Source organism: Pagrus pagrus (genome assembly GCF_965226575.1).
Source record: "Pagrus pagrus genome assembly, chromosome: 2".
NCBI classification, from domain to species: Eukaryota; Metazoa; Chordata; class Actinopteri; order Spariformes; family Sparidae; genus Pagrus; species Pagrus pagrus.
Genome location: NC_140186.1, coordinates 29,364,113 through 29,386,685, shown reverse-complemented (window position 1 = coordinate 29,386,685; position 22,573 = coordinate 29,364,113). Strand labels below are relative to the sequence as shown.

General features: G+C 39.0%; 1 protein-coding gene across 3 annotated transcripts; it reads right to left on the bottom strand.

The window, feature by feature from the left end:
• Positions 1-429: 429 nt before the first annotated feature.
• Positions 430-22,336, bottom strand: cabp2a (calcium binding protein 2a; the record flags this gene model as incomplete). Of its 3 annotated transcripts, XM_084375362.1 has the most annotated exons (8): positions 430-1,378; positions 1,677-1,824; positions 1,983-2,092; positions 3,057-3,191; positions 4,320-4,350; positions 8,483-8,704; positions 21,474-21,656; positions 22,203-22,336. In XM_084375362.1, 8 exons carry the CDS (start codon positions 22,260-22,262, stop codon positions 1,353-1,355), a joined length of 915 nt encoding a protein of 304 aa, XP_084231488.1. In that variant the 3' UTR covers positions 430-1,352. The 3 variants fall into 3 exon arrangements, with proteins under 3 accessions (XP_084231488.1, XP_084231487.1, XP_084231486.1); XM_084375361.1 differs by lacking the exon at positions 8,483-8,704; XM_084375360.1 differs by lacking the exons at positions 21,474-21,656; positions 22,203-22,336 and adding an exon at positions 8,941-8,988.
• Between the last annotated feature and the right edge of the window lie 237 nt (positions 22,337-22,573).

The following is a 22,573-nucleotide window of genomic DNA, read 5'->3' as shown; positions in this document are numbered from 1 at the left end:
TTACTCACTGATCTAGTAGAAAGAATGCTTTTGAACTGTTTCAAGATCAGCAGGGACACAGACTTTGTCACAACACCAGAGCTCTTCATGGAGTGAATGCCTATCTATTCACTTTTCTTTACCTTTACCTCTGTCACTCCATTTTTGTCTTCTTTGCCTCCTCCATCAGCAGGGTTTCCTTTTTTCCACAGTTATTCCAGATCTTCCACCGTAACCTGGGGATTGCGACCGGGGAAAACAATGCCTCTTTCTGTTTTGGTTGTGCATTGGCAGACATGCTTTCTTTGTGCTAAATTTTGACCTTAGTTTTAACGGGGATGACCAAATAGCCAAGTAAAAGTGAGGCTTATAAGAAACCAATCTATTGTACAGCCATTAAGTATGTACTTCAGAATGATAAATTAAAGCAAAAAAGTTGTCTATAGCCAGTTTCAGAAGGGGTCAATAAAAACAAGCATATTGTCACTCATTCACTTTTTTTAATTTACAATGCATTTTTTTTAAAAAGATCTGACATGTTAAACACTGTACAAATAAAACATTAAACTCTATGATTGCATAAAATAAACATGTACTTTAAGATTGTCAAGTTCCTTCTGAATAGGGAAACAGAGGTATGGACATACACACAACCAAAAATCATGTTAGTGTTATCAAATCTTTATCAAAAAGATGTTTGTATCTGCAATAATTTTGTTTGTTTTGATTAATTTACATCAAAAGTGCACATCTGAAGATAACGCTAAGTAATTGATATGTGTATGAATTTATGTGGTAGTTTGTACAAAAAATATGTATATATAATCTCATTTACTTGCTCTCTCATTAGGAAAGGACTCACTTTTGCTGTCTACTCTACAATAATATCACACAGTCACAGTCATAACAGTTTAGATGTGGCATTATCAAAATCATGTAAATAAATCCTAATATTTATATTCATACACCTCTCTTTAAATCAGGTCCGATAAAGTACTAAACTGCATATTTAAAGGGTCAGTTCACCCAAATTCTGGGAAAAAAAACTCTGCGGGCAACTGAACACCTAAACTAGAGTTACAGCTAACCCTAACTCCTAACAGTATATATTTATATTCATATTGAAATTTAAATTTACTTCTAAAGAGAATGCCCATCAACCCTTACAATCTCTTTTTACATGTTAAATACATATTACATTCATACAACAGTAACACATTTAAGGATTCTCTTATATTTGAGACATGATGGAAGTAACTGAAAATAAAATACAGACACCAAGAAGTCTTTGTACATCGAGAAGAATTACATAAACATTAACAGTGTGCAGTCTGGTACATGGTGTTTAGTGCAGTAGGTAGAGAGGTTTGGAGTCAGCGAGACATCATTCGCACAAACTCTGTGGAAAGAAAACATTTGTTATTGTTGGCTCAGGAAAAGGATATTATCTCCTTAATCTACATTCTTTCTTTCCACACTCCTTTTCCTTCTGTCCTTAGCCTGAACATCCTCCTTTAGCTCAGTTTTCTTGCCAGTAATGGATGCTACATGTATGCCAAAGAATAGTTTATCATGCCTGAACTCTGTTTTTTCAAAGAAAATTATTCCTTAATACCACAGAAAGAAGTCTGGTGCCTATGTGTCAGACACTTCCCCTTATTTCTTATCTGTTTTTACCTAAAGTAGTAATCGCTCACCTTCAAAGTCCACCTGTCCGTCCCCGTTGAGGTCTACGTCTCGCAGGATCTCGTCAATCTCGCGGTGGTTGAGCTGCTCTCCCATTAGCTTCTTCATGGCTTCCCTCAGTTCCCCAAGGCTGATCTGACCATCACCATCAGAGTCAAACTGGGGGAAACAAAATAGATGGGGTAGAGAATAAAAATTTTTTAAAAAATAAACAATGTAATAGATGTGAAAGTTGCTGAAAGGAGGTAATCTACTCAGGGGACCCCAAAGGTAAAAAGTGGTCTTTTTGGCTTAAGTTAATAAATTGTATTGCACACCTCTTTGAAGGCGTCCCTCAGCTCCTTGACACCAATCATGTCCGCAGTCTCAGCAAGCATCTTTGGACCCATCAGTTCCACAAAGTCCTCAAAGTCCACTCTACCGCCACCTAGAGGGCAAGAAAATAAGGACGCACAGAAGACCAAAGTGATGTATGACACTTTTCTTCTAATACACAGTGTTAAGGGAAGTTATAGTTCGGTTTTGATGTGACATGGAGCCCTAACAGCTCCACATTATGGATATACAGCTTGCATTCATACACTCAGTGCCACCAGGCTGTACAACAGCACAAACATGGGGGGAACTTGCTACAACCTCCTGGCATAAGCATTGCTGGGGGAAGCTTGGGGACTGTCCTGGCTAGATCGATTCTAATACAAATTCAATTTCATGGTTGTGTTCAGCAACAATTAAAGTTGCTGATCAGTGATCAGGGATATATTTTGGTGATAAAAAGTTGGAGTTTATAAAGGTCACTCTACAATGATACATGCAGTGATCAAGTGTGAGCTGTGACTTCTAGTGGGCTGTATAGGTACTGCAGATAGGCCATGAGAGGCGATTTACAATAAATAAATCAATAAAAAATTTAATTTTGAAATTTTACTATTACCATAAAACTTTAATGATTCAAATATTTATGTTTAGAAGAATTTAGAAGGATCAGAACTAATAAAACAAGGGAACAACTGCAGTTTATCAACCAACTTTAACCAGCACTTTAACCAGTTACCAAATTGTAACTTCATGTTACATAGAATTCTCTGTTTATGATTATTTATATATATATATATGCACCCTTCAGCAAGGCACATATATGTATTCCCTGTCAATGTGATTGTACAGCCACTGTGTGTAAGTGCAGTGAAACATTAAATGCAAATCCTCACAACTTTAAAGTCCTTAACATATCAATAATAAAGTACTTTACATTTACTGTGTAACAGCAGTGTTATAAGCATATGTAGAGGCAGGGACAACCTCAATTTTTTTTCTAAAACTATATAAAATTACAGACGTGTTTTGTGTCTCTCTCTGTGTATGTACTGACGTGTGCGTGGTGGACTCACAGATCTGCTGGCTGAGCTCTATCAGTTCCATCTCTGTTGGCATGTAGCCCATTGTCCTCATGCACTCGCCAAGGTCCTTACAGCTGATGAAGCCATCCTTGTCTTTGTCAAACTCCCTGAATGCCTCACGCAGCTCTGTGAGAAAAAAAAGAATGACTGATTTGAGAAAGATCGAGACATTGCTGTTCTAAATGTCAACTCTATAGGTCTTATGTTGAAGTCCCATCTGTAGGATTTTAATGGGATTATACCATTTGACAGATTAATCTGATGGGGAAATCCTGCAGATGATTGTTCTTGTCTGTGTTGCTTTGAGCCTGTTATCTTTCCTGAATCACATCTATGATTGTATGCATGTGTGTGAAGGTGGGGGTCTTACACAGTGTTTTTTTTTAAAAATGTTACTAGTGGTGAGAGCCAAAGTTGTCAGACTTGATTCATAAATGGCTCCACCAATTTTAGACATCAAAGTCTGTTTACAGGTGTTTGGAAGTTTGACTGCCTATGTAAAAACGAAGTTGTTCCAGTTGGTACAGAGGGAAGTCTGATAAATGTCATTAAAAATAAGTTAGCTAAGCAGACTTCTGTAGCCTGCTCCTCATCTCTGCTCGAGGCTAGCACCTCAAGCTGCTACTAGCATAACAAACCCTGTCACCACCTGATCTAGGTAGCACACATGAAGACCGTGTGCCATCTTGGACAGCTGGGTACAGCAACAAGTTGATCTTTGACGGAGATCTGCAGAGTTTTCATTTTTTTAAAACTTACCTTATTCCGTAGACTATTAATTAACTTTAATAAAGCCATTATCATTCACAACGCACGCCTCATTTGAAAATTGTAGCTTAATTTGTTTGTTCACTGTTCAAAATGTGCTTGACAACTAAAATGTCAACATGTTTTTAGAGTAAATGCTCCAATAATTTCTTTCCTTCATTCCCATCAATGTGGACTGTGAAAAGAGTGAGCCAAACCTGAGGAATGTAGTTGAACTGTGCTTTAAATGTGAAGAATAATCTTTTCCTTTGAATAATAATCCTTCACTTTGATCTTCCACAGTTCAAGTAAGCTGACATTCAGTGGGAAGGCAAAGTCAGGAGGGTCTATTGAAATTCTGCTCTTTACAGTAAAGCACAATTTTTCACAGTCAAACAGAAGGTTTGAGGTTTGAAAGGAAGGCTGTTGAGGGAGAAGACGGTGGAATGACTGCGGGAGCGAGAGTCGGAGGGAGGATTTGGATTAAGCGTTTTGATATCTCAGTACCTTCCATTTCCTCTGGTCGTAGATCTCTGTCCTGCGGTGGTGCGGATAGAAGACACGACAAACATATAGATCAGTATCACTCTGTGGCTCACACAGTTACAATGGCAAAACATGCAGGAAACATTTCAGTGCGTCATCGGGTTCCTTCACTCCTGTTGCATCGACTCAGCAGAGATTCCGTTACAGGATTATTTGGGTTTTTGATCTGACTGACCTTAATAACCTTTTTAGTTGATCTGATAGAAAATGTCATGTCCAATCTCATTTTGCTCTCGCTGGTGGAGAAGCTTTGGAAGTCTGCTGTGCATATGCTCCACAACAAGCATTAGAAATGTATTATCAAAAACGTTTGACCTCTCTCTCTCTCCATTTCCAAACATGCATAAATAAAGTGCAAACATCCATGTGCACACACACACAGGCAACAAAGCTGATGAAATGGTTTGTATGCTGGCCGAATTCTGAAAACCCAGCTTAACATGGACCAAGTAAAAAGGTGAAAGAATACAATTAAATTGCAAAAAGAGGAGTCAAAAAGGAGTCAGGGCCTAAACTGTCTTGGAAAAGAGTTGAAACAGCAACACTTTTAGCTACGCTCATACACAAAAATGTACAGTTACAGTTTGGGTTTAGCGTGTGGTGGCATGGGCACAAGGTGATGCCAGGATAAGTTTGTTCTCGGTGTGTTCTGTGAGGCTGTGACATCAGCAGCAGGAATAATACAGACCTGGATTAGAGAGTGCAGGAGAGAGAACGGTGGCAGGGAGATTACAGCTGTAAATTGTATTACAAATCACGAAGGCTTATCGGTTTTTCATTTCCCTATCTGATGCAGATTTTTTTTTCTCATCTGCATCTCCATCTGCATCTGCACCGCGGTTTCAGCCGGGACTTGATTAACAAACATTAACACACCTGCGCTGACTGAACATACAGCGAATGCACATGAACAAACTCAGGCTGGATGTCTTTTTTGCTTATAGTTGTGACTGTCAGGCTGAAGTATAAGTTCAGGCACAGAGGCCCGAAGAGGCCACAGAGCAAATTTTCTTGTTCCCATTTTGTTTTGCATCCCAAACTACTACCACAGTAGTACCGCAACTACAAGTACCACTGATCGCTTCTAGAACAACAGCGACCCAGCATCAACTAAAGTGTTTGAAGGAAGAACATGTTGGCACCTCAATGTGCTTTAGGAGTGTATACAATCGTGTGCATCAAATATTCATACTATATATCATACTATAACGTATGTATTATGTGCCGCTAAAGAAGTGCTCATACTCGGTCTTATTTTTAGCATGTCATTTTAGAGAACAAAGGGATTATGGGGGATTAATAACCAGTTAAGGCTATCACTCTCACCCTGTCCATCTCATAGACTTATCTGTGCACTCTGTCGAGGAATCCCATCTCTTTCCTCGATCTATGACTTAAGGAAAGATCAGGAAGTTGTCCTACGAGTTCAGGACTGTGGTGGCTCAGTGAAGATTCTGCTAGGTGACTTGACTGATGTAAGAAAGTCTGAACACTAATAACTCAACAAGAACAAGAGTTTAAAACAATAGCAGCTCTGCGAGCAGCTCTGTAATGTAAGGATGTAGTACATCTGTAAGGATGACATGTGTCCCTAACTACTCTGTTAGGACACAGACACTGAAACAAGTCCAGTTGCATACGATATTGCACTTAGATTACCCATGACCTGGATGACTGAGAACCTTCATCAACACGAGCTAAATGCTAATGTCAGCATGCTAATGTTGCTCACAATGACATTGTTAACATGCTGATTTTATTAAGTTTGAACATAATAGCTGCGAGCTAGCAGGTATAGCCCGAAAGTTTAGCATGGTCAACATATTAGTTTAGTGTATTAGCATGCCATGACTGTTTTAAATACTACTATTAGCACTAAAAACAAAGTATAGATTTGGTTGATGGGATTTGATCATTCCAAGACAAATTACAATGACCTAATGATGGTGATGGTGCTGGATGAAAGTTGCTTCCAGCTAGTTGCTAACTTCATCCGTCTGTAGTTTGGTGCTGGGCAGGTACTGTATGGTGGGTTGTTACAGCTTGTTGGTTGAAACCAGCTGCAGCTGGAAACTTGGTTGATCAAAGCAGTGAGACTGAACCAAAAACAGTAAATTGCAGACCATTGTTGATATGGAAATAATGACATAGCCATATTAAAGGAGAACGGTCATGATATCAGATTTTCACTATATGATTATCCTGATGAAACGATTTCACGATAACAATATTATTGCGGTATCTATAGAAATTTGAAAATAGAAATGCTTGCAATCAAATCTATCTTTAACCATTTATAGTTTACTGTGTGTAAACACTTTTTTGTCTCGTTGATTACTCTCAAAATACAAGTTTAGGGAGGTGGAGAGAGTCTGCAACCATAATACAACCATAAAAACAAAGCTGTACAAAAAGAACAATTACTATCAACTCAATTACAAGTGAAAAGTCAACAAGATGAACTCATAAACAAAGGACGTACAAGGCCGAACATCTTTGCTGGATTATTCAGACGTATGTTTACTGTATTTTTAATACAATATCAATATTTCATGGTTAGGGTGAATATCACAATATTGCGTCACCCCTAATTCACACTGTCATCTTTTAAAGCTGTGTGTCAAAATTGTTAGCAAACAGATTTGTATTTTCTGGGGTTGATTGTGTACATCATAATCTGTATCTGCTCACTGTCAGAATGGTCTGTATCTGTACTTGCAATTAGCGGAGCTTTAACTGAAAGTAGATGGTGCTAAACCTAGACATGGGTCTAACTAACTAACAGCCTCAGAAGTGAGCTTCAGATCAATGTTTTTGACCAGAAGTAAAAAAATCTATTGTTCTACAGAACAAGTTTTTTTATAGACTACAAATCAACTATATTGATTCATTAAGTTTATTTATACATTTATTTCCCAATTATTTATTTCTGGATTCATTTCATGGGCATATTTATTCATTAAATAAGCTTATTTATGTATTTATTTATTTATTTCATAAGCTTATTTTTTTATTTATTTATTTATTTAATTATTTCATGAGCTTATTTATTTATTTATTTAATATTGATTAAAATGACATTCCATACCTAATGACATACTGACACATTTTACTCAGACGATACTCATTCAAAGTACATTATCTGTGCTGGACACTCTTCTGAGTCAATATTTACGTATGCAGCAGATATGGAGCAACATTAGCATTCATTTGGAGCCATGTCTCAATGTGTCAATGTGATGAATGTCCACTATGTCCACCAGCTCACGGCTACATTTGTCTCTATGCTGTTTGTTGCTGTGCAAGTACTGCACAGTGAGTCTTTCTCAGTCTCCACGGCCATAGACAAGTTAATCAGATTTCCTTCAACGTATTTGATTGGATTTGCCAAAAAATGCACTAAGGCCAACTGTCAAATACCATACAAGAATATAGATTCTATGTAAATTACTTCATTACATTTCTCCTCTGAACTCAGCCCAAGGTCTTCCAATCCCTCGGGAGCCTGCAGTTCAGTAAAGCACCTGTGATCAGTGACTGTCCTAATGGCTCGTTTCAATTAGCGCTGCTCATTGCGCAGTCAGGAAATTACTTTGTTATTGATCTCTGCTGTATCCCCGGTCTATACATAAGAAATTAATCTGAAATGAGATAATACCTCCAGGAGTGTTAGAAAATTAATTAATTTATGATCTAAATGACAATCTGTCATATCACCAGTTACTCTCTCTCTCTCTCAATAGGACAAACAGTAAGTGAGAAATATTTTATTACTTTCCTCACTGAAATGTAATGTCCCTTTAAAGGTGTTTTAGGTTTATTCCCTTAAACAAATGATATTCTGCAACAGACATCTCATCTCATCTCATCTCAAACAATCATACAGTAAGTTATATGAAATATGGTGATATGGTGGTAGAGTATGGATTGGAGGTTGACACTCACAGGATGAAATTCTCATTGGTGGAGATGGGAAGGCTGAGACGATGTCACACTGATCTCAAGGTAAACTTCACCTTCCCTTGGACAATGAGACACTATGAGAATTTATGGATGAAGAGACTTAAGAGTGATTTTGACCTTGATAATTCAGTTCTGTGTATGTGTGTGAATGTCATACATACAAGCTGGCTCTGTGCGAAGCCCTGTCTGAGGAAGATACAAGCAGGCCCCACTATGTTGTGCAGCATGTTGCAGTTCTTAACCAGAGCACACAGGGGCTCATCGAAGTCCCGATCGCTCCCCGCTTCGTCCTCGTCGTCCGTGTCCACCTCACCTGCACCACCCAGCTCCCCCAGCATGGCGGCAGATAACTGGGGGGCGCTTCGTTCTACGGGTGAGTCCAGCTTAGAGCAGGGGAACCAACCGAATTAGGATAAAATTTCCACTGAGTGCAATGAAACTGGCTTTTTTTCACATGTACATTTCCTTCGTGAGTCAAATTTTAAACAGAAGTTGTGTCACATTAGTGACAAACTTTCACAAATTATTAGGCTTAAACATGCACAACAAAGCATGATCTTACATATATTAATAATTCAAACTCACTTTCCCAGTCGAAAACAGTTAAATAAGTCCTTACCTTCTTCCTTTTACTGTTCTTTTTAGAAGCTTTGTTGATGTTTCCCATCACCCTGCCCCTCTTCTTCCTGTCTTTCCCCCTCCCTTTCCTCTTTGTTTGTCCCCCCTGTTTCTCTTCCTGTTTTTCTCTTTCTCTCCTTCTGTTCTCAGTTGTCACAAAAAAAGTCCATACTAAATCCGGTGCAGTCCGCGGGGCAACACCTCTCACACCCGGTGAGGCGAAGGCAAATGTTTCCACTACTACTGAAAGCAAATCAGGTCTCCTCTCAGTGCACGTGCTCCAATCCAAGATCCCATTGGTCCAGTGAGAGGCAAGGTAGGCATATGATGTCGCATTGGATCCTAAACTCCTATAGGTTGTCGGAGGCTGTCATGATGAGCTTTGAAATGTGTAGTGTGATATTATGGCATAGCAGCAGGGTGCAGGAGATTGACGGGGTGTGGTGAGAGCTCTGGGTCAAATCTGGGTTGAGACAACCTGCTGCTGCCAGACTCTGGCTCTGATTACATGACTCGACCATTTTCTCTCTCCCTTTTCTATCCCTCTCTGACTCTGTCTCACACAAACATGCTCTTTTTTCCCCCGATTTATCTGTCACCCCCTCTCTCCACGAGTGATCCCTTGAATTTGGACCAACTTAATCTAATCCATCCCACCCACCTTTTTTTCTCTCGGCCTCTCAAACATCATGCTTACGGTCTCAAAATGACTAGTCTGGCAGAACTCTGTGTGTCTATTTGTGTATTTATCTGTATGTGTGTGTGTGAGAGAGAGCGAGGGAGTCAGAGAGTGAGAGAGAAAGGGGGAGGGGATGGTAGAATTATGGATGGAGAATTGGCTGCCTGTTTAATCCCTGGCATTTCAGATTAGAGGGAAAGAGTTATGTTGACGGGCCATGGGAGTACAGGCTTGTAGTGGGAGAAATAGAGCAAGAGTATTTATATTACTCAGTCTCTTTTCAAATACAAAGAAAGGGAGCAGACAGATATTCAAGTTCCAGGACAGAAGACAGAAAGGGGGGTTCATACCAAATCACAGTCAAAGTGAAACTAGATTGATCTCTGTTGGATACCAGTAACAGGCAGAAAGGGTTTCAGAAATACTGCGTCAAAATTTCAAATTACCAAGTAGAACCCCATCACAACCTTATTTCCATCATATTTCTTTAAAGGTGTCATTTGTAAGAAATGGCCAAAAATTGAAACGTAGCTCCAGAAATATAGGCAGACTCAGACTCTACTAACTGAGCCCAGTCAGTAGGATATAACGTTAGCAGTTGACGTTTCTGCAAACCACAGAAACGTCCAAGGTTGACATCTATACCAAATGTGGCATATCACATTCACATTGCATGCTTACAGTATTAGCCACCTTTTTGGCTAGGATGGAGGTGTTATTACAAGCCAACAAGGCTGCCAAATGGTCGAGTTCTAAAAGTCTAAAAAATATTTAAATTAGCGCTAAAACCCCTTCAAGTATGTCTTGTTGAGGGGAAGAGGAGTGTACCTCCTTATCATGTAATGGTAAACTTTAGCAAGCACCACCACTTTGTTACTAGAAACAGCTGTGGATTCATTGATAAATATCCAGAAATGATTGGTTACTGTTCATCCTCGACATATTCTTCTTTTTTCTGACAGCTGTAATTGTTGCTTTACATTTAAGTTATTTCACTGCATCTTTGAACTTATTTTAAAGACATTGGAGTTTATTTGTAGAAATGTTCTTTGTTGCTTTTGACTTATATATTAGGAGTGGTACAATAGTGAGAACGTCACTGTGGATTTCTTTCTACCACTTTCTTGATAAAACCACCAGATGGCACCACAGTAGTTCAAATAAAAGTGGTTTTAATATGAAGTACATTTGAGTTTTTTTCTGGTAAAAACCATGTCTCAAAAAATATATACTTTTCAGGAACTCTTGACAATTCAGGCAAAATGTCAACAACACTTCCTTAATTTCACTCCTGCAGGTGCCTGTTGTAATTGAAGTGCTCTGAAGCTCAACTAAACTCACTAAAACTAGGTAGCTGGGTACATATGCTACTGATACTTGTGTAAAATACTTCAATTGTAAGGCAATTTAGGCTTTGATACACATTATCTCATGAACTGTAACATCTCTGATACACATTCTGATGCTAAATTTAATCCAGCAAATGTGGGTCTGATGTTGTGTTAATATTTATATATTATAAATGATAAATATATATATTTATAAATATCACATCTGTTGTTGAGTTTATCTCTACTGTAGACTGTTGGTGCTTTGGTCAGAGTGCCATATCATATCATTATCTGATATTATATGTACCTAAGCAGGAAAAGTAATTTCCTGGCAATAAATGTACTTGTCAAAAGAAGAGGTAAAAATAACTACATGCACTACATTGTATATAATGTAAACAATGGTCAGCAGATTATGCCTGGGTGATTATCGGATCAGATATTCAGCATTTTTCTGATTATCAGAATCAGAATTTTTTTTTGTTTTGATCTGATTACCAATAGAAAGATAAATTAAAGATGCGCTACCTTGGATCTGATGCAGCAACCTGCATAGTAACTTGTGACAAAATGTTGTGAGTAAAAAGTACAATATTTGCCTCTAAAATGTCGTGGAGTGGAAGTAGCCTATGTGAGAAGTGAAGAAAATGGAAATACTAAAGTTAAGAACACGAACCTCGAAATTGTAATCGAGTACAGTACTTTAATACATTTTGAGCAATCTAATCTTTTGCAGCTTATTTAGCAGAACTAATATATTTTTGTTAGCTGTATATGTCTCCCCATATCTTTCCAGCAGATTGGTAACACCTTATAACAACCATCATTAATAAATGGTACATTTATTGTTAATTCAACTTTAGATAATAGTTATACAATTGTTGACAAACAATAAAATGTTTTATAAACCATTTATTAAGCAACAGTTTACTGTAAAGTAACTGATGTTAATCAAGCATCACAATTGCTAAATAAATGGTTTACAAAGCATTTGATTTTTGTTAACAGTGAAATACTATTAACTAAGTTTTAACTGACAATACATTTACCATTTATTAATGATAGTTTTTATAAAGCGTTACCTCTACGTCTTTTTAAATACTGCATCCTCATTTGCTGCGCAGATCTCCCCACAGTCCTGCTTTGATTCTGATTCCTTTAGTCTGACTTCATAGAAAGCAGCTTAGCTTGTGAAAAGAGACACAAGACAGGCAGCTACCTTACACTGTCGACACACCACCGGAAGAGTGCAGCAAAGCTCAGCTTGATGTTCGTGAAAAGATGAACTTGTGCACAGCTGTAATACTTATGCACCGCCACCAGATGCCGGCCCTGTGCCTGGCATCGTTTTAGTTAAGTAAACATCTGTGTGTCTTTGGAAAGCAGCACTAAGCAGAAGGAGAAAGGAGAGGCACAGCGGGGTGGAGCAGTGACTGGTGCACACTCACTGAATCTCTACCAGCTCCACAGACGTGACCCTCCACCCGACCCTGCAGTCTGACCTTTCTATGGACTTGAGGGAATTGAAAAAAAAAAAAAAAATCCACTGGGAATCTTTTAAGTAGAGAGGACAGAGAGTGATGAGATGACTTGCAATAAAGGATTTGAATCCAGTGTCTCAGTTATATAATAGTATGTGCCTTAGCCCACTGGTCCAGCTGGACAGCCAGCAGATTAGCAAATGGAAGCCTCCGTCCTGTAATGGGCTTTTTTTTTTCTGAATCGTAGATTTCACAAGCATGCACACAATGCTTCAGCTGCGTTTCATCATGTTTCATTTCACTGCTACAATGGCTTAGGGTCGTATTAAGTGGAGATGTCTTGCACAACTCCAAAGGGTCACACACAACAAAGTGGAAAAGCACATGCACATAAAGAGAAAAAGCTGCATAGCTTTTGTCTCGCTCAGTTGAAAAAAAAAACAGAAGCGCTAACACCTGGCGTCAATCAACAGCCCGGTGTGAACACAAATCTTTACAGCCATTAAACCCCAAACAGCAGTTGGGTGAGAATTCATGCTCGATCCCTCGACAACAGCGAGCACACCAGATGCCTGAAAGACAAAGATAGAAGACAGGCCAACAGAAAATCCAGTGCCAGGACAGTATGATGGACGCGTTCCAAAAGTCAGGATTTTGCACGCCATGCTATGTTGACAGCTTCCGTGTGGGTCAGGTCAAACATTTTGATTGAGATGGGGTTCGTCTGTGTGTGATGGCTGCGTACACATGCTTGCTCATTGACACACAAACACAGTTACCGCAAATGCTGTAATCAGTGGATATGAGGCAAACAGGGTGACCTACAAATACAACTATGCAGGGCAGTTTTGCAGCCATCATCATCACATTGGGACTTTACACCACTTACAGCCTGCATCAATAGAATATGTGTCATCTACCTTGCATCTAACACAAGGCTGGCAGCATAATACCGGTGCATTAAAGACGGGTAATAACACTCTTATAGGTAGTACACAAAGCCTCTTTGACGTCAGAGCTCGTATATTTGTTCAGTCTTTGTCCGTATACTCTGTACCATCCACACACATCGAAGAAAGCCTTCTGACCCTAACCATGTGCTGATCTCTCTGGCAGATGAATTTGGACAGTATATCCGCTCAGACATCTGTAAGATGAGTTCTAGGAGGATCAAGCAGAGTCAAGATAGGTTTGAGTCCGCACAATAACATAGCCAAAAGCTCACAGGCCAGATCCACATTTATGTGAAACGACATAACAGTGCTGTCAACAGGTTACCAAACCACTGAAAAAGACAAACACAACGTCAAATCTGAGTATCAGCTTTTTCAAACTCTTATTTTACATTAATATTCATGACTGGAGACAGGTACTCTACTCATCAATGCATCTTTTATGAAAAGCTTTGGTGGCCATCTTTGACAGTAAGACTTGACAGGCATTACTTTTCTATTTCTTTATAGGGATCACTTCCCTATCAAACTGATCCCATCGTCATTATTTGTCCCTGTCTAGTGATTGGCTAATGCAAACGCAAAATTTGGGAATCCGCTTTTTCTTTGGCAGTTTACTTTTCTGCACGACAACTGAAACATTTCACAACACACATTAAAATTCAAAGCAATTGTGCCAATAGGTCAATTTAAGACCACGATTGCAAACTACTCATTTTTTTTTTGTTGCTGTTTGTTTTCTCGTTCATCATTTTTGTATGTATTTATTTTGTTTAAGTGCTCTCGATTGCCCTCAAAGATTTAAATAGGTGTTTTCGGCCTTTTAATGGTTTAAAAGAGTGTTAAGGTTTTATGTGTTTCGATTATTAACTGTGCCTGTCATGTATATTGTTTCATTTGTATGTTGTTATTTCGCTGTCATTGTACTCTGTGAGGCACTTCATAACACTGGTTTGAATGGGTGCAACATAAATAAAATGGTACTTACTCGGTTATGATGTGTGTATCTCTATCCAAAGAGCACTTCTTACAAACAATTTGAGTCCAGATCACGCTCCTACAATCAACCTTCATTTAAATAAAGGTTGATTGAATGTGTACTGAATGTCCATTTAAAAACGTATTTGATGAATCCAGGTCTAAGTCCTGTATGTTCAACTAATTCATTTTTTATATCATCAATGTATGTAATTTTAAGTGTAGCCTGAAAAGGGTCATTCTTGAAAACCTGACCCTCATGTTTGCTTTGGGCCTATGAAGCGTTTTAGCGTCCTGTATCATAGGCTTTTCATATTTCAGCCCAAAACGTTGCAATTTACATTTTTCTCAACTCTCATCAATCCTGTTTCCATCTGCAGCAGGCAGCTGTTTTCACTGAAAAAGCTTTCATAAAACCACTGTTAGCTACCTGCCAACTGACAAGGTTAGCAGCTGCTGAACATAATGGAACATTTAGCAAACTAACTAGACACATTTTTGTCAGGATTTAGTGGAGACCATAGTAGAGCTGAAAGGAGAGTGAATATTGGATGTACGGCTCTTTTCAACCCTGTTTCTGCCACCAGTAGCAGCTGTTTTCAGTGAATAAGCTTACAAATCCACCAACTGCTCAGCAGCAAACAGCAAACAGACAAAGTTAGTGGTTGGTGAACATAATGTAGCACTGAATGGAACATGGAAAAATATATTCAAAGCTAATCCATTAATAGAAATTGATTGTGATTCAACATGAAAAGCACTCAAAATGAAACCAGATACGAGTTCTATACACTATTTAACATCAATTCATCAAATAGTCTTTCTGTGTGTGTAAAAACTTTGAAACACTTTGAGGGTGAGATCGGCATCAAAAAAGAAGAATGAAAATAAAAAGAATATTACCTCATATAACCTTTCTCAGATCTGGACTCTCACAAACTGTGCCAACAATAAAAGGTCATATAAGGAAAAAGTGTTGGTACAGTCAGCGGAGGATTTAACTTTAACCTGACATCATTTTACAGACTGCCCCCACATATGGCCGCCTGGATTGTCCCACATTCCCTGCTCTCATTCTCGCCCACTTACCCATTCCCAAAAGGAGGATAATGCCTTTTGCACCTGTCCAGATTTTGTTCATGCATTTTCATGTGACCTAAAAGTTGGAGAGGTCCTATGGATTAGAGACTTTCTGCGGAAAAACAGAAAGTCACGGAGAGGTTGGAGCTGCTTGTTAATGAGTATAGGACCAACTGTTGGTGCTGAGAGTGCCCCAGTGGTAATGGTCCATCAACTAACCCACTTTTTAAATCTGCCTACTAAAGCTGCTCTTGTTTTTGTCGTTCTCATTGTGTTGCATGCACTGTCTACAAACACTGACGTTCAACAGTCTGTAACTTGGTGCGATGTTTTCTAACAAAGCCTGCTGCTCAAAATAGAATTTCTAAAATAGGGGACTGTTCTCATCAGTATAGTTGTATAACAAAGACTACTAAAATCTACATGTATGAAACTGTAAATATGAAGTCATGTAGTCATGTAATGAAAAACAAAATATGTGTATTTAATATGTATTTCTTAATTTTAAGAATGAGAAAACAACCTTTTTCTATTTTGGTGGGCAAAAATTGATTTTGTGCCACAACATCAATTATTTGTCAATTATTCAATCACTCATTTACTTTTGCAGCAACAGTTTATGTGACTTCTTCTGGTCCAGAATTCACAGTCAGACTTCGGATCTCTGTGGAAAAAAGCACAGCCTTCTGGTTCAACAGGATGAAAATGAAAAGTTCAACACCAGTTCAACAGACCACAACAGCGCATCACTGGGGCATGAAGCTGCATCGGCCAATCAAATACATGCAACCTCACATTATTTTGTCATATAAATGCAGTAATTCCACTGTTTAGTTCTATAATACTCTCCTGAGTATTATGAACCAGTGTGCAGTGTTTTGGCACCAGATAGCATACAAACCCATGGATTTGTCACTCAAACCTGACTTCTTGTATTATTTTTCACTAGTGCAGTGCCCATTCAGAACATGCTGATTGGTTGGTCTGTGGCTCTGCTGCTTGCAGCTTTTCGATAAAAGTTCAATCAAACAAAATAACACCAGACGCTGTGCACTCCTCCTTCCTCCTAATGAACAACACACCTGCTACGACATAATAGAACTGATAGAAGAAGACCTGAGTAAAGCTGGGCTCACACTACAGGAGTTTAGGGCTGATTTAATCCTGATTCACCCTCCTGACAATTGGAGAAGAAATCTGGTCTTGGTCCTTGAGTGGTACAGATTATCAGCACAGATTATCTGGTAGTGTGAGGGGTTTACAGATCCAGTCTGAAGCCTCCTGAACTGCTCACAGACTCATCTGAGCCACCTGATAATATCAAACATGTTTAATCATTTTGATTAAAATCTAGATGATTACATTGGATTTTTCTGAGTCGGACCACAACAACCAATGAGACAAGCGTCTCAAAGCAGCTGATGGTGCTGGACGGTAAATTAAGTTCAACTGAGGGCATTCTAGCCCTTGAGGCTAATGTTAGCTATTATGCTTCTGTTAACATAAACTTAAAATCTCACCTGAAGTACTCACTGAAGAATAGAAAAAACGTGTTGACCTTATCATCAAGACTCATTTACTTTCTGCTTTTGTTTTTTTCTCACCACGACGCCTTACTAAAGCAACTTGTTGCGCTTCACTCATCTCCATTTTGTTTACGATCACTTGTGAGCCCAGCTTCAGTCTGCAGAGTGTTTTCTGTTTGCAAAATGTATTCATATTGAACATGTTGCGTGAGGTAAATCAGATGAACGGCTCTCGAGATATGCAAATAGCATACAGACGGATAGCGATTCCTCCCTCTAGTGGTTGTAGTAATTATGATGGGAGCAAAGAAGAATGTGATGTGACGGTATCCAACACACAAATGCATTATTTAGAACTTGACATGGTATCACCTCTCATCTTGCCAATGAAAGTGGCCACTGAAAAAAAATCCTCTGACCAAAGAAAAGGTTTCCCCATAGAAAAACCTTTTTCCATTGGTGAAGTTCAGGTGTATCATTGACATATGATGCTAAATACAAATACCAGGTTACCACATGGTCAATTATACAGTATGTCAGATTACTGACTCGACGTCATGTTAATTTCATACATAAATCAACTTTCATTTAACGGCCACACTAGTCCTGTACTATCTAAAGTGGTTGGTTCCATTAAAAATAAAAACTCTCATCACATTAAGCAATCCTTTGCAAGGGGATATTAAATGTGTCCACTTGGCAACTAACATGTTTGAATGAATAAGCTGATTTCTAAGCAATGTGTTGCATTTGTCAGTAAGAAATTATAGAGTAGTTAAATGTTCATGATCCTTCACAGAAATCCATCCACTTCCTCAACAGTGTTGAGGGTAACGTGTTACAAAAGCAACAGTAATATATTACTTTTAGCGGCAACATAGTAATATAACACGTTACCAATAATATTTCAGTAATATATTACTACAGTTATGTCACTATCGTGTTACAATTCACGTTACCAACCAAAGTGAAGCATTTCTTGTTTTTTTAAGAACCCATCCACACCAACATGACCATATTAATATTGGCTGTGCGTGTATAATATAGCCGAGCCTGTTAGTTCTTTGTTAAGCCTCTGTGTGACTGAAATGAGACGTATTTTGTAGCCCAATGATGAGGCCTAATCCTCCGAGCGCACTTTAAATTCTTGAATCACATATGCCCGTGCATTCCTTGTTCTGTGGATTAAAATATAAAGGCATAGACAAAGAGATGTTTGTCTTGTCATGTCATTATAGGCTACACTATAGAAAGTATAGGTCTATTGTGTTTCAGGACTGAGCCTAAAAATATTTATTCCTATCTCATAATATATCAGACTTTGATCCTTTGTCTGCCAGCTCATCCCTGTGTCCAAGGCCATTCATTTATCTAAAAATATCTCGGCTATTTAATTGTTCTATAAAGATTATTTGGGCATTTTGTTGAAAGTAACTAAAAAGTAGTGTAATAAGTCATTTATTACTCTACAGTAATATTAATATATATATATATATATATATATATATATATATATTGTAACGTAATATATTACTTTAAAGAGAAGGTAACTAGTAATATGTAATATACTGCATTTTGAAAGTAACTTGGCCAACACTGTTCCTCAAGCATATTCTCCGTATTTTGTGAGATGTCGTATGTGATGTGCGTCTAACTGGATGTCTTGTCCTCTCACTTGTTTAAGCTCTAATCTCCTCTTTATGTCGCAATCAATCGCTTCTGTCTTTCTTTATGACATCCGGCCTCATCCCAGCCCTCCCTCCCCTCTCTCTCTCATCATTCACTCCATCTGTTGCTGACTGTATGGATGCCTCATCTGAACAATTAGAGATAGACTACAGGGGAAAAGAAGAGCTGAGAGAAGAAGGCAGAAGGACCTTCATCTATTCTCAGTGGAACTTTCACTATGATTTTTATTACGATTGTAAATAAATGACCAAAAGTAACATCTCTGAGGACCACTTAACCTGAATTGAGTGTTCCTTAAGCCCTGTGCCCCTGTTGTACTTTCTGGTCTTGGATGAAGGGGACAAAATCTGGCTTCTCATCTCTAGCTGACTGTTGATTTTGCTTGCTGAATTAGCAACTGCTGGGAGATTTTAGCAGCTGTAGCTGGACACTGAACAGTGCTCTCTGACTTTTTAATGATCCCACTTGATCTGTTATAAAAATATTGACGAGATACTGTATATGGAGCAACAAGACTGAGCCACTTTGTCCAAGGCAAAGAGTATAAAGAAGACATGATGTGCCTTACATACAGTGCTTCTTCAATTTGGCTGCTCAGTTTTGTTTGTCTCTTCAAACATTTTCACTTTTAACATTAAGAGAACAGGCTTTTAGCTTAAAGGACCTTCCAATTAGTGGGGAACTACTACGGATGAGTGATGAACAATACTTGGACATGGACAGAAAACTGAATACAGAGTTAATAAAAAACAGTCTCTTTTGTTTTTGCTCCAACGAATCCACAAACCTGTCAAATAAGCTGTTGCTATCTGTTAACCATACAACTAAAATCCAGACTGATCCAGTGAGAACAGAAAGTGTGTCAGCGCATGAGAACTTAAAATGAACTACAATTTTAAAAGCAGAGCAGCTGACCGAAGTACAGATCAGGTCTAACAGTCTGCCGCATTGTACCCATTTAACACATCTGCATACTTACACACTTGAACACATAGACACAAGTACTAGGACATGGATAAAGACTGTGTACAATGTGCTGACACGCTCTGGGATGTCACAGGTTAGGGTGTGAAATCAACCTGAGAGGCCGATGCCCTGAAGATCCACTGAGGCTGAGGCAGATTATTCTTTCCTTGTGTCTCAATGTGACAACTCAGTTCTCTGACTATCACTTAACTTCCCCTTCCTGCTGTTTCTCTTTCTGACTTGTTGACTGTCTTCCACTGTTTTATCAGCTTGAGTCCACAAGTTTCCCTCTTCTCTGTGGCCTGTCTATGGTCTGTCTTCCTTCCAAATATCGTGTTCTCCCTCTACATGATCACACTAGGACATAAATATTATATTAATGATTCTGGATTAACCAGCTAAGTGCATATATATTCTACTTACTGAATTACTTAAGAATACTCAACGTGTTGTAGACGTGATTGGAGCCACTTCATATTCTTTTCTGCTTCCCTCCATAATGCTTTCCGCTCTTTTGTAAATATTGCAGAGATGTCCAAATACATGTATATTGATATCAACACAAATACAGTCATCATTACGGATGAGTCCTCCACCTCCTTCTGCAGGCTTTACACGGGCGCCACCCCTCGCCCAGAGTTTTTCCAGTAGGTGAGAAATCATCTGACACGAACGCTCTGCTGTTTTGTGCAACATGTGTGAAGACTCTGAACATTGTCTGGAGTTAATGTGAAAATGGCAACACTCTTATATTCTTATATTATTGTATCATTACCATCAAAGACATGAGAAGAAGTTTAATTAAAAAAATCCTTACATTTCTGACTTGATTTGTAGTTACATTTTTACCAAAAACGTTAAAGGGACACTGTGGAGTGCTCTCGTTAATAACAAAGGCAGAAAGAAGAACACATTGTGAGTGTTCTTGACGTATCCTTCCTGATAACATATTGGCAAAGCTTCTTATTTAAATATTGTGAAGCCTGCATTGTAAAAGTGGAAATAGACAGCAAGCGGTATTATTGTTGTAACTATCATAAAGACAAATCAAGCGCTCACTGTTTTCATCAGTGACAGCTACAAACAACTCAGAGTATTCATTCATTTAGTCCACAATGGAGACGAGAAAGCGGATAGAGATAGTGCCAGGCTGCCAGTCAAACTTGTATGGTATCAAATTGCATATGTGAAAGCGATGTTTACAGGAACCCAATCTAAATGCTGATGGTGTCATTATTCTACAGACATTACTTGTCCTTCAAAAAGGAATCCACAGTCCAGCAGCATTAAACAACTCAAACATATCGTCCGCAGGCTTGTATAGGCAACTGAGAGAGACAGGGAAAGTCTCAGTTTTCACATCACATCACAATTTGCTGACATATGGCCCATAAAAAAAAGATTCATACATGTGAGTTGCTGCAAATTGTTACACAGAGCATCTTTCACATCCATATGCTAGCTTGCAGTCTTGCAAGACTATGTAGTTTCACAAACAAAAGGAGACTTACTCATCCAATCATCCTAGCTCTACTCCTCTACTAGTGGTCAACAGCTCCACAGGGCACCTTTAAATCAAGTTATAGGTTGATATCTTGCAAAGTTTTGGCCAAGCGAAGGTTCTCACTTTCTGTGTGCTCACTGCTGTTTAAACTCACAGCAGCAGTGATCTGCTTTCCTTCAGTCATTCATTAATTGACGAGCGGTTTGTTTTGCCATGTTTGTTAGATAGTTATTTGTCACAGTATTCAAAAGGATAGTGGCATTTTGTACATCCAAACACATGTTAACAGTGTCATGTTTAGAAGTGCACTGACATGAAGACATGCAATGCCCAGGTCAGAATCCTACCTGTCCGAAGACTGAGTCGACGATGGGTCGCAGCTTCCTCCTGTCTCCCTCCTGCAGCCAGAGGTCCTCGGGGTCTTCCACAGGGGAAGACAGACTCAAGGTCTTTGCCTTAGTCTTCGGAGGCCTCTTAATGCTCGCTGAACTCCATCGCCTGAACGACTCAATCTTCTTCTTGATGGAACCCTGGAGGATAAAACGAGGAGGTTGAGATTGGAAAGTTGCTCCAGATATGACAGACAGAAATGTGAATGGAAAGCAAGACAAGGAGAACTAAGGGAGAGATGAGTCTTCATGAATGAATGAGCTTATGAATGAATGAACAGTCATTGTATTTATCTGTTTGCAAACTTCATCAGGTAAGGGTTGTCACTAACACTTTAGGTGATGTTTCATTCACACAAATAGCATTTATATTGCACAACCTTTGAACTAACTGGCTCAAAGAAGTTCCTACATTTGCAGGATTTGGTTGACAGTCTTAGAGAAACAATGTAATTGCTGGAAATCGTCAGATTCTTGCACATATAGTTTTGCTCTAAAAAGGAACTGTATTAAAATAAATTAAAAAAGGAACCAACTATTCAGTTTAAAAGTTGTAAACAAACAGTAAATGGTGTGTCCATGGCGGCCAGGCCTCTGGGTCACCACCGTTTATCATGTTGGAGGAGGAGCACTAGTTGCAGGATTTAGGACGCTACAAACTCATATTTTGGCATGACGTCCACTGACCTTCTTCACTAACTTCCCCTCTGGCACTTCCACGGATGATACGCCCTTCGTGTCAGTCATCTTTGCAGCCCAGCTCGCATGCACACACAGATGTCCTCTTTCTCTCTGTCTCTCTCTCCTCCTGTCACGCTCTCGTCCACTCCTCCTCTCTATCTGTCTCTAGAGCATCTGACACCGACTGGTTCATAATCTGAGGCATATCTCCTACTGTTGTTGCTCCTCCTTCTCTCATCCCTCTCTCTCCCTCCGCCTGTATCTGCATCCATCACTCACGTTTCCATCCGTCTATCCACCTCTTCACTTGGTTTCTCTCTGTGGACAGTGCGCTCACACAGAGAGGCTATTTCATTCAGCCGCACAAAATGCTTTGA